Source organism: Etheostoma cragini, chromosome 5, assembly GCF_013103735.1.
Source record: "Etheostoma cragini isolate CJK2018 chromosome 5, CSU_Ecrag_1.0, whole genome shotgun sequence".
Lineage (NCBI taxonomy): Eukaryota > Metazoa > Chordata > Actinopteri > Perciformes > Percidae > Etheostoma > Etheostoma cragini.
In genome coordinates, this window is record NC_048411.1 from 16,108,488 (window position 1) to 16,120,123 (window position 11,636).

At 37.1% G+C, this 11,636-nt stretch overlaps 2 protein-coding genes across 4 annotated transcripts in view; both read left to right on the plus strand.

Moving 5' to 3' along the window:
* Positions 1 to 4,088, plus strand: part of dmtn (dematin actin binding protein) — a 24,150-nt gene extending 20,062 nt beyond the window's left edge. Inside the window, exons 10-16 of the mRNA XM_034872722.1 lie at positions 361 to 617; positions 724 to 829; positions 1,547 to 1,729; positions 1,909 to 1,916; positions 2,056 to 2,112; positions 2,780 to 2,860; positions 3,437 to 4,088. Of these exons, the coding sequence (XP_034728613.1) occupies positions 361 to 617; positions 724 to 829; positions 1,547 to 1,729; positions 1,909 to 1,916; positions 2,056 to 2,112; positions 2,780 to 2,860; positions 3,437 to 3,550 (806 nt within the window). The 3' untranslated portion in view covers positions 3,551 to 4,088. The remainder of the gene's footprint in view (positions 1 to 360; positions 618 to 723; positions 830 to 1,546; positions 1,730 to 1,908; positions 1,917 to 2,055; positions 2,113 to 2,779; positions 2,861 to 3,436) is intronic.
* Positions 4,089 to 8,837: 4,749 nt separating this feature from the next.
* si:dkey-220o5.5 (actin filament-associated protein 1-like 2) overlaps positions 8,838 to 11,636 on the plus strand; it is a 17,402-nt gene continuing 14,603 nt past the window's right edge. For all 3 annotated transcript variants that reach the window (XM_034872713.1, XM_034872716.1, XM_034872715.1), the window contains exon 1: positions 8,838 to 8,997. In XM_034872713.1, the coding sequence (XP_034728604.1) occupies positions 8,916 to 8,997 (82 nt within the window). In that variant the 5' untranslated portion in view covers positions 8,838 to 8,915. The remainder of the gene's footprint in view (positions 8,998 to 11,636) is intronic.

The window sequence follows — 11,636 nt, forward strand, 5'->3', positions numbered from 1 at the left end:
GCACGCACACACACACACACACACACACACACACACACACACACACACACACATACACAGTGAAACACATATCGTGCTGTAATCCGTGTATGTTAGAAAAAATGGATTTTCACATTTTTGTTTTAAAAATCCAAGTTTTATTTAGAATTATTTAGACTAGTCCCCTCCCTTCTTTATTTGTTTTCCTTTTTCTTCTCTATCTAATTTTACTGCATTTTAATGTTTCCTTTCGTTTCCTCTACTCCTCCCTTCTTCTCTCTTTTCTTAAATGTTTCTTTTTCTTTTTGGTTTACTTTACTTGCTGTATTCTCTTCTACTGTTTTCTCTCCTTGTTTCCCCTCTTCTCTATCTTGGTTATTTTTCCTCTCCGTTTGTCAATCTCTCCTTGTCTCCTCTCCTCCTCTTGTTTCTTTTCTTTGTCACCTCTCCCCCTCAACTTATTTATTTGTTTCCTCTCGCATGTGCTTGTTTCCCCTCCTCTCTATACTTGTCTCCTCCTCCCTCTAGAGAAGGAGTGGAGGAAGAAGGATCAGAGAGATGAAGATGTGGAGGAGGATGGAGAGCTGGATGATGAGCTGTGGGGACTGAGAGCACTTCAGAAGCAAGAACTTAACAAGGTAGAGGACCAATCAGTGTACTGTACAGTACAGTCTAAAAGCTCTGTGGTGGTTACATCAACCGGTATAACTCCTCAGATTATAACATCTCCCTCTCTCTCTTCAGATTCAGTCAAATCTGGGGAAAATCATCCTTAAGGAGGAGTTGGATAAATCTGCAGCTCCTTTGAGGAGGAAAACTCGCTCACTACCGGACCCACATCAGCACGCTGGTACATTACTGTCACTACTGTATTCACACACCACACGCAAACACAAGACACAGCGCTGTTTGAGCTCTACTGAAGCATTCGTCCATGATCCAAAAAGAGTTTTATTGGAGGCTCTAGTTTTTTTTATTTAGGATTGCTTTTATTGACTGGTTCATTGGTTTTATGTAACAGCTAAACCAGAAAGCTTAGAGGGAAACTGGGTGACACCTAGTGGTCCGGATGAATACAAGCAACTTCTTAATTTCCTTTCATTAACAACTTCTTATACAGTCATGAAGGAAGTACTCAGATCCTTTACTGCAGTAAAATAACAAATACAACTTCTTAAAATTATTATGTTACAAATAAAAGTCCAGCATTCAAAATCTTTCTTTGGTTTAAACAATGTGTTACCATGGAAATGTGGATAAAGTATTAATTTTATATAAATGTCCCCTGACTGTTATACTAATTTATATTCTATAATTAATTTATTTTTAATTTACTGCTCATTTTGAAGTATTAACTAATTTATTATTAGATTGTTATGTGATTGTGAAAACAGTGAGAAATAACCCAGAGCCCAAAGTGACTTCTTCACAATGTTTGTTTGGTCCAACCAACAGTTCAAACTTCAACATTATTATTAATGCATTGTACTTTTTAACAAGGACCCCTGGATGTTTGATGTTCTCAACTTTCTTTTCTTCTCTTTGTAATTTCCATCCTCATCTTCAGGGTCCAACGCCTCCAGGTCTGTGTATTTCCCAGCATCTTCTAAGAGTGGCCTGTCCAGGGTGAGTGCTGCTGAACATGAACGTCCAATCACAGCAGAGTTTACAGAAGGTGGTGAGGAACATGTTTCTGTTTGTTTTCAGCTGAAGTCAGCAGAGTTCAGCTCGTCTGAGAAAACTTCTGCAGGTACAAGCATCCTATTTGGAAACTTGTCTTACCCTCTTTATTTGCATTCAATATTGAATGTATGTGTAACATTTAGATTGTTTTTTTTTTTTATTACCTGGCGTTCAAGTCACCTGCTGGGCTCTAAAAAGATTGTAAATAATATTTTCTATATTCCCTCTCTTCCTCTCTTCCTGCAGATATTCAGGTACAGTCTGATTCATTCATGTTAAAACATGTTTTTGATAAGTGTCTGTTTTACTGATAGTGACTAATGTGCTTGTGTGTGTGTGTGTGTGTGTGTGTGTGTGTGTGTGTGTGTGTGTGTGTGTGTGTGTGTGTGACAGAACGGAGACTCCAGGATGGACAGAGGAAACTCTCTCCCCAGCATGTTGGAACATAAGGTGACAGCTCTATGTAGTTTGTAAGATAACATAGTTGCAATGCAAAGTCAAGAGTGCACACGTAATATTCAATTTAGAGTTTGGCAATTTTGGCCGTCACCATCTGTTTTTAAAAAAAACTGGAAATGACTAGTTTTGGACAAAGGGTGGAGCTAGGAGTTTCAGATGAAAACACGGACAACACCCCAAAACAAGTTAACAGCTATTTTAGTGGACGCAGATGGATACCCGTTGCTAAACCTCAGTCCTAATTGACAGGTGTGGTCACGCCCCTAAAGCATCCCCTGCTTTATCATCATTTTTAAAATAACTGGGACCATCATTTACAAAATGAACATCATACTGTGTTAAAGAAAACTTGAAACTAGTGTTTGAGCCCGTAAACTCGTTAGGAACATGTTTATTAAGGTAATAAATCAAGTGAAAAGTAGGGTCTCTTCCACTTTGTCGATTATTTAACAGTCTAGGGCTTTGATGAATCCATGGCGTCTGTTGTGCTGAAGTAGCAGATTGATCTGTAATCCATCTGTAATTCTAGAGTTAATTGAAGTCACTAATGTAAGAGATGTAACATAAGTGTCATCTTTATTACTTTATATTTTAATTTATGGTATTACATCTGTTGATTTATTGATTGATTGATTGATTTATTGATGGATCTTTGCAGATATGCCCTTATGAGATGCTGGTGGTGACCCATAGAGGGCGACGCAAACTGCCCCCTGGTGTGGACAGAACCAGACTGGAGGTAAAACAAAGAGTGTGTTCTCATCTTTCCACCCCCCTTTGAAACTAGTTATAAAGTAGGTTAGGTTGTCAGTTAGTTTCTTAGGTAGTTTTGTTAGTTCATAACCCTTATAAAACAGCAAAGTCATACAATAACACAAACAAACTTACCGATCAAGGCAGCTGTAGACCAGCAATGTCTGTGTTCTACTGGTTTTGTCAAAGTAGCTGGGGGGCTTTGATGAGAAATGGATATAACAGTTTTAGTTCCCCGGGATCTACTGTAGGTATACACTGACTATGTATAAGTACCTTATACAACCACCCCACAAAATATCCGAACCATCCCTTTAAACTACATTTAAAACAAACCTGATCTTCTTGCTAGGAGATAGACTTCAAGAGCTGTTTGATTAATTGATTGATATATTGCTTTTCTTATGAGTTACAACCTATTTTCCCACATTTCCCAGAATTTTAAAAATGTTTTAATGATCTTGAATGGATTAAATGATCAGCTCAGGTGTTATTCACTGCACAAAACTCATTTTCTGTCCCTCTGTTCATCTGTCTTTCTCTTTGTTTCTCATCCCTGCAGAGACACCTCTCGCAGGAGGAGTTCTTCAGTGTTTTCGGGATGTCCATCGAGGAGTTTGACCGCCTCTCTCTCTGGAAGAGAAACAACCTGAAGAGGAAAGTTTGTCTCTTCTGACACTGCTGAGACCGAATCTCTCACAATCCCCCTTGCTCCTCCTGGATCACTGCAGGGTCCTGAAACCACACAGACTTAATATTATCAGCACCACCACCATCATCATCACAGTCTGGCGCTCAGTGAGACGTCAGGTTTGATTCACAGTGAACGTTTGAATGAAAGCAGAGTGGTTTGAGATTCCTGCTGCACACGTGAACTCCGGCTACAGAGCTGCAGAACTTTAGTTTAATAAGCTTCAGTTTCTAAACTACAGAGCGAGCACAAAGAACCAACCTGCCAGAGCAGGTAAAGGTAAAAAAAACTCCACCAGAGAGAAAAGCCAACTCCAGTGGGTTTAAACTGAGGGTGAGGAGCCCGGTCACACCAGCATGATTAACATCAGATATTTGAACTAAATTAATTTAATTTCGGAGAAATTGCTGCAATCAATAGATTCTCTTCCGAAGGCAAATGTGTGGTTGTTTACATAAAGTTCAAGGTTGGGCAACTTTGAAAAGCAAATTTGCTTTGAAACTGTATGACAGTCCAGAGGATAGAGAGTTCAATGCACCGTTGTCTAGATCCTTGACGTTCCACTTCCGCGATTGCTCTGTTGCCGTCGGAAATACCGCCGGCAATCCTTTAGGCCGGATGTCCACTTCCTTGGGCATTCTTTGAGTTGGCATTTTAAACTTTGGTCATTTTGAGTACTAGGGTTAACATTTCTCAGATCCCTGCAGGGTAAATTGTGACAGCTAGCTAGACTAGACAAGAAAACAAGTTCCTTCCCGGGGCTTTTTTACAGCGGCACCGTGTCTTTTCCCAGTGCTTAGACGATGTCCAAGACGATTGTGATTGGTTTATAGAAAGGCCAATAAACCAGAGGATGTTTTTCTCCCATCCCAGAATGCTGTGTGAACTTGCCAGACCCTCCTCCGCAGCACTGTGGTGCTGGAAGGTCTGGCAAAACGAGACTAAATGCACCACAACTTAAAAACACAAACACAAAAATTAAGAATAGGTTTACACATAACGTCAGAGTGATGGAGATGTTTTTTCTTTTGCCTTTGGTTTCTTAAATTGCAGTTTGTTTAAATCTCTTTCAGCCCTGTATTACTGAAGAGTCCATCATATAAGCTGCCTGACCATTTATATTTAGAGTTTTTTTATATAAACTCTGTTCTGCTGGAATTTAAACTTCTCCCTAAAAAGATGCACTCAAACAGGAAGTTGATTAACATTTTCTCTAGTTAGCAACTGAGCTACATAGCTGACTTGCTACTGATAGAGATCCGAGCTATTTTGGCTGGTTAATGTTAGCTCACCAGCCAGCAGATTTGTCCTCATTTTCTGGTGTGACTCAGCACAATGTCAGGCTTTCTTCCAGTTGGACATTTGTCCTGTTAGAGCCTGCTGGTAATGAATCCTCTGGTTTTTACTCTGGTCAGCAGATAATCGGCTCTTCCTATGTGAAGATGAGTTGTTCGGTTCTAGTGATGGAATTTTGGGAAAGTTGATCCCCAACAGCTGGTTCTACTGTTGATATCACTGCAGTCTTTCTGGGGTAAAGAAGGTTCATATGTTAATCCTAATCTAATTTAAATCTTTAAAATTGTCCATACTCCAGATTAAACATTACATATTGTACCGTCTGACATGAGGCTACAGACTGAAGCTGCAGGCTGATGTGCTTCTGCTGTTTGTTCTGACAGAAATCTTTGTTTCCATCCGAATGCACTAAATATTTTATTATGGATCTTCCAGCCGTAGTCGGGCTTTTAAACAAACATTCCTGCTGACTCTGAATCAGATTTTGAACACAGATTTGATGATGTGGTTTAGCCAGCTATGATGTCATAACGGCAGAATTTTGTTCCCAGCACCTACAAAGAAAAACAAGGAGACAGTTTGGTCACAGTAGTCTGATGTTGCTTTCCCTCTGCTTTACTTTCCCACTTCAGGACGTAATTCAAACGAATAAAGTCAGGAAGGAAAACCTTTAAAATCCCGTATGAGACGTCTAAACATAACATTGATGTGAAGTTTATTTTAGTATTCAGTTATCAAAGCTCAGCCAGCTTCAATCTTTCTCAAGTGTCTCAAAACACTCAAATAAATATTAAATCAAGCTTTTTAAAGTATAAAGTATAATCTAATCTAATCAGGGTGAAGAAGTTCAAATCTTCAGACTGTTTATCACCAGATCAAACTCAGCTCCTATTGGCTAAGATGAAACTGTCTCTTTCGCGTTTTTTCTTCGTAATAAAGCAAAAGCCACTGCCCTGTTTTATCTCAGTATATGCACACAAAGAGAAATACAAAAACACCTTAAAACCAGAGATTTAGAGCAGCGTAACTCTGTATCTACGCAGCTCTGGTTTGTCCAATAAGCAGGTTGTAGACATTTAGTGTTGCTTAGTGACCAAATCATGTGCAGCTATTTTTTAATAATACAAAGAGAAGTGGCATGTTTGTTATTAAAATGACTGGTAAAACCATATGAAAAATTGAATTATATCCATACATGAATGTTGAGAAAAGAAGGGAAGATAAGAGGTGTGCGTACAGAAAGAGACAAAAAAAGCGACAAGTTTTAATGGACTTCTCTGAGGTTTCTAAGACCGAGGCATGAGGAAAAATACCTGGAGAACCTTTTTCACCTCACCACAAGAGTTCAAGCAAACTAGAAGTGAACTGAACATCTTCGTCATTGCCACACAGACACCTCAGTACATCTTTTGTTCACCTATATCTAGAAAGTAATATCCATCAGCATCATATCTAATCTCCAGAAAAATGGATTAGTTAACTTCTTTAACACATTTAATTTATTAAAAATAACAAAGGCATTGTTTTTTTTTTACTGAACCTAGATCTGAACGGAAAATGTAAAGGTGCAGCGTGTTTGATTTCATATTTTAAAAATCTATTTAAAACAGCTAGTGGCTTGGCATAATGGCTATAAAGAAATGAAACGATTGTTGCGCTCCATGCACCCACCAAGAAGAGGATGTAAACATTTCAAAATCATTTTTTCAGTAGTTTTTTTATTCCTCCTGTCATGATAAGTCTTCGACATAGTTAGATCATGTTTGTGAACAAACAAAACAGAAAAATAAGTAAATTAATAAATATTAAATAATTTAAAAAAAACGTATTGTCTCTGTAAATTTGGTTCAGTATCACTCAGAGTAATTCTGACTTTCTGATAGTAAACTCACAATATAAGGGACTGTTCCGAAAAGTATTGCTAAAAAAAAAAATACCATTTGCAGTCACTGTTTTTATAAAACAATATATTTATTGTCATGTGCACAACAACCACATAAAAGTCTGATATCAGGCTCCCTCCAACAATGCTCATTAAATATGAATGAAAAATTAAGTAAAATATAAGTAACAGTATATAAAGGTGAATGTGACAGTGCTTTCAGGTGTGTCTGTCATATTTAAGTTTGTCTGATCCAGGAAACAAATTATAAAATGTAAATAACGTAAATAATATGTGTTAACATATAAAGTATAAAGAGCATAATATAATAACAAAAGAAAACAATATAATACAAGCTGGAACATTATTCCAAATGTTATTCCAAACATTTCAGAGTCTGTCATTCTGTTCTCATGTGTTTACAGTTGTTGTGTTATTGTTTTTCTATTAATGGGATTTATTAAAGGAAAAATGAAACTCACAGCACCTTTTAAATCAGATTTCAGCAGTCTACTGTGTGGGATTTAAGGACAGCTCTGGAGAGTTGGTCAGAATGAATTTATTCCCACTGCAAACGCCAAAATCACCGCCACCCCATCCTGCATGACAAACGTCTGCCTCGCCACCACACGCTTCCTGTATCTGTGAAAAAAGTTTTTAAAAAAGACTGGAGAGAAAAAATCGGTGGATGAAGATTTGTCAGTTAGAGTGAACGAGCATTGGTCACTTTACATTGATGATTTCCTTTATTATTTCTTTCTTTGTGAGGAATGATTCTGACGCTATTTGACGATGCAGAGAGCATTTACGCTTTGTTCTGATTGGTTGTGTGTTGTTAGAAACAGGAAGTGGGTTGCTGTGACTAATGCCATGATGACACAAAGATTGTTCCATGTTTTTCTTTTCTTTCTTTTTGTACATTTTAAAGTGTTTTTTTCTTCTTTTTCTATTGAATTATTTGAACACGCAGGGCGACTTTGTGGACGCATGTCACCGTCAACGTGTCAGACATTTTAAGTGCTGCATGCATGATGTCATGATGATAATATCATATTCTTATTTAATTTAATTAAATAGATATAACTTCACTTGCAGGTGCAGGTTCAAGGATCAGAGGCACGACTCTGGATTTGAAACAATGTATTTTTAAAGTCAGTTTGAAGTCAAAGGTCAGACTGAGATCAGACGTCATTGACGGTGACTCCCCTGTCCCAAGCCGCCCTGCTGTTGTACATACTGAACCACTGAATAACAATATCAATATTGTTGTTTTCATATATGGATGCAGGTGATGTAACAGACGAATGGTGATGTGAATGATTAACATGAGTTACAATAAAGAGCATTTCTATTTGCTTTGAGAAGACTGTGTTAACATTTCTGTACGCAGTGTGTATCATATGATACAATACAAAAATCACCAGTTTTCATTGGAAGAATTTTGTTGCTAACATCTCATCAGCTCGCTCACTATGACCACATGCTAATGTTTAGCAGGTATACTGTACGTTGTGCCATGTTCACCATCTTTGTTTAGAGTGTTAGCATGCTAACATTAGCTAATTATCAGTAAACATAAAGTCAAGCTGAAGCTGATGACAATGTTATAAGTTCTGCAGGTATTGGTTAACCCTGATGAAGGCGATAGATGAAAAGTTAGAGGATTGTCTGAGGAGAACTCCATCCAGTCGTAGAGATGTTTCAGTTTAGACTAAACTGGGGGACGGACTGGTCTTTCTAATTATGGTCAATTAAGGGATTTTTGACAGCAAGGTGAAGCAATGAGATATTCTAAATGTAGTCACTTAAAACTAATAAAGATCTGTTACTCCTGCCTGATTCTCCAAACTTGGGGCGTGCTGACTGCCATCTACTGTAGGTCACACACTGACTATGAATTAGTAACTGACACAAACCCACTTCAAAACATCCAAACCATCCCTTTAAGACATATATACATACAGTAGGTACATTAAACAGTTTTTCTCAGTGAGGTGTTTGACTCTCTCTCTTCAGTCATATTGAGTGTGTGTGTGTGTGTCACTCCGTCCTCTCTCTCCTCTCTCATGATGTCACAAAGAGGCCGGACTCAATCTTCAGTGCTTCTTCACAGAGCAGAAAGAAAGAGAGAGTTCACTGAGGGGGAAATCTGTTCTCTGTTTCTGTTGCTTGATGTTTTTGACTCTGGAGCAGAGAAATGAGACTGATGATCAGCAGCAACTGAAACGACAGACAGACATGGACAAACAGAAAGGTACTGTGTTCCCTTTATTATACAAGCTACAGAAAAATATTCCTGATATAACACTACAGAGACACAGTCACATGTTTTTAACTTTTGAGCATTTCACCTGACCAATGGTACATTTGCTTTTTATTCATTTTAAATGTTTCAGTTTCTTCTGGGACAAGAAGGAGTATCTTCTATACGTCACATGAAATAAGTGTCAAATGTGGCTCATGCGTCTGCATGTAAACTATATGTGAATTTGACATTTATTCAATGCCATATTACGTGTGAATAATTACTTTTAAAAGATAAGATAAGCCTTTATTGATTAATAATTAGAAGTACGGAACATTACATCAAAATCAAAAAATTTGAAATTAAAACACCCAAGTTCATAGATTTGTACTAAAGGTACATATGAGGTACCTAAAGGTTTGCACTGTTTAATGTTTTATTTATCATGTGTACACTTTACTTTCCCCCTATTTAGTATTTATAGTCAGTATAAACATGCAAGAAATGGTTTACAACACAGTATATTGTGTTTGGAAACACATTAATAGTTGTTAAACGTACAGTAATTATCAAAAAGTATAACTTCTCATATGAAGACATATTTAATAATATATTTGTCTGTCGTTTAATAATTTTTTTTTCCGTTTATTATCTGTGTATGCCGCAGTTGTGGGTGTTATCTAAAACAATAAATACGTATCTGCAACAAAAACTACGTTGTTGTATGTTACAAGGCACACTCACATCTTTTGAATAGTACACGCCATCATTACTTTTAATTTGATACAATATATAAATCCGTCAAAACTTTGGAGTCTTTATCACTCTGATGGTATGTTAACTACATCAGCACAACAACTGGAAACACCCGTCTGTCCTCCTTCATCATCATCATCATCATCATCATCACTTCCTCCTCCAGCTGCTCTCAGGGGACTGAGTTAATAGACTGTTTAGATTCTAACTGAGTATGTACAAAGTCTCTAGACCCACAATTTAGCATTTTTCTCCGTTACAAACACTCTGACTGTTGCACTCACTTTGGTTTTACTGTATGACTTCATGTGTTAACCGCTTACAATGAGAAAAAATCCAGTTTGTTCAACTTGGGTTTGATTTTGGTGGTTTTGTCAGCCCTTTCGATCAGAAATAATAATAACAGTCTGTTTTTATGCATATGTTTCATTTTTGCATAAAAAAACTTGACTGGAAATTTGAAGAAAAAGGTGTAAAACTGTTTCCTTAAGGAATGTATGATGACGTACGTATACATAGCATGAAGAGCTGGAAACAAGAAATCTGCTGAGCTAAAAGGAGACTGTAACCTGCCTCTGATTATATTAATATCATATTTCCGTCATGTTTTCCTCATGATTTTACATTGTTTGAGCTCTTTCAATTAACTCTTCTTCTTCTTCTGCAGTGGTTTAATGGCACTGACTGGAATATTAGCTCCACCAGCTGTAGATAGGCCTGCTAAAGTTAATACAAGCTATCATTCATGTTTTAATTTGACCATTTTCTGGAAATTTGGGTAAAGTTTGAGCTACATTTAAATTTCGACATTGGCTCATTACCTTAAGTCATAGCTGAGATCTGTGAACATCAAATGATCAGCTTTACAAAACAGAATTGATTCTGTCTCTTAGGAACAGTTAAGCACTCTGAAGAGAGCTTCTTTTTGTCTATCATAAACAGTAACACCACAAAATAACGCAGTTACAGCAGATAATTATATTATATGCTATCTCTTGGCCTTGGAAGTAGTGCTCGGTTAGAGCTGTAGTAAGTCCGTTGGTTTTGGTTTTCAAATCTCTTTTTATACTGTGTTTCTCTAACTGCAGCTCAGAAATGCAAATGGTTCTATTTTTACCAACCAGAGGATGAAAGAGAAAGCTGCTCCCCACCCAACAACACACCAACGTTTTCTAAACCTTTTAACTTCAGCCAGCTACAGGATTGGCTTTGACCAGAAAGACTCAAATCTCAGCTTGAAATGTTATATTTTCAGTGCACACAAAACTCTGTGAAGTGTCTTTGAGTGTTCTAAAAAGTGCTATGTAAATAAAAAGCATTATTGCTTGTTTTTATAAAACCCAAACTATCTGACTGGATTTATACTACAGGACTGTAGAAGGAAGAGAGGAAATGTGCTTGTAGTATCTTGAGTTATCTGGATCACTAAAAACTCCAATTGCAGGAGCATGCTAAATATTTTACACAAGTTTGAAATGAAATACTTCTTATAATTTACATACAGAGGCATCTTGAAAAACTTATTTAGTTTTTTGTTCATTAGTTTGTTTGTGTGCTTGTCAGTTTGTGAGTATGTTAATTCAATTTATTAGTTCATGAGTTAGTTTATTTGTTTGTTAGTTACAGTAATTCACTAAAGAATTGTCTTTGACCTCAACCCTGAGTAAGACAATTCAGTGGAAGACAAATATTAGAGTAAGAAGACAACACCAACAACCAACATAACTTTTAAAGCTTTAGAGATTACAGTAATGCATACATAATTCAGTGAAATAGACATAAAAGGCTGTGCATTCTGCTTGTATGGTTGTTTAAGTTTGTAGGTGTTGTTGTTGATTTGATTGTTAATGTGTGTGTGTGTGTGTGTGTGTCTGTGTGTGTGTGTGTGTGTG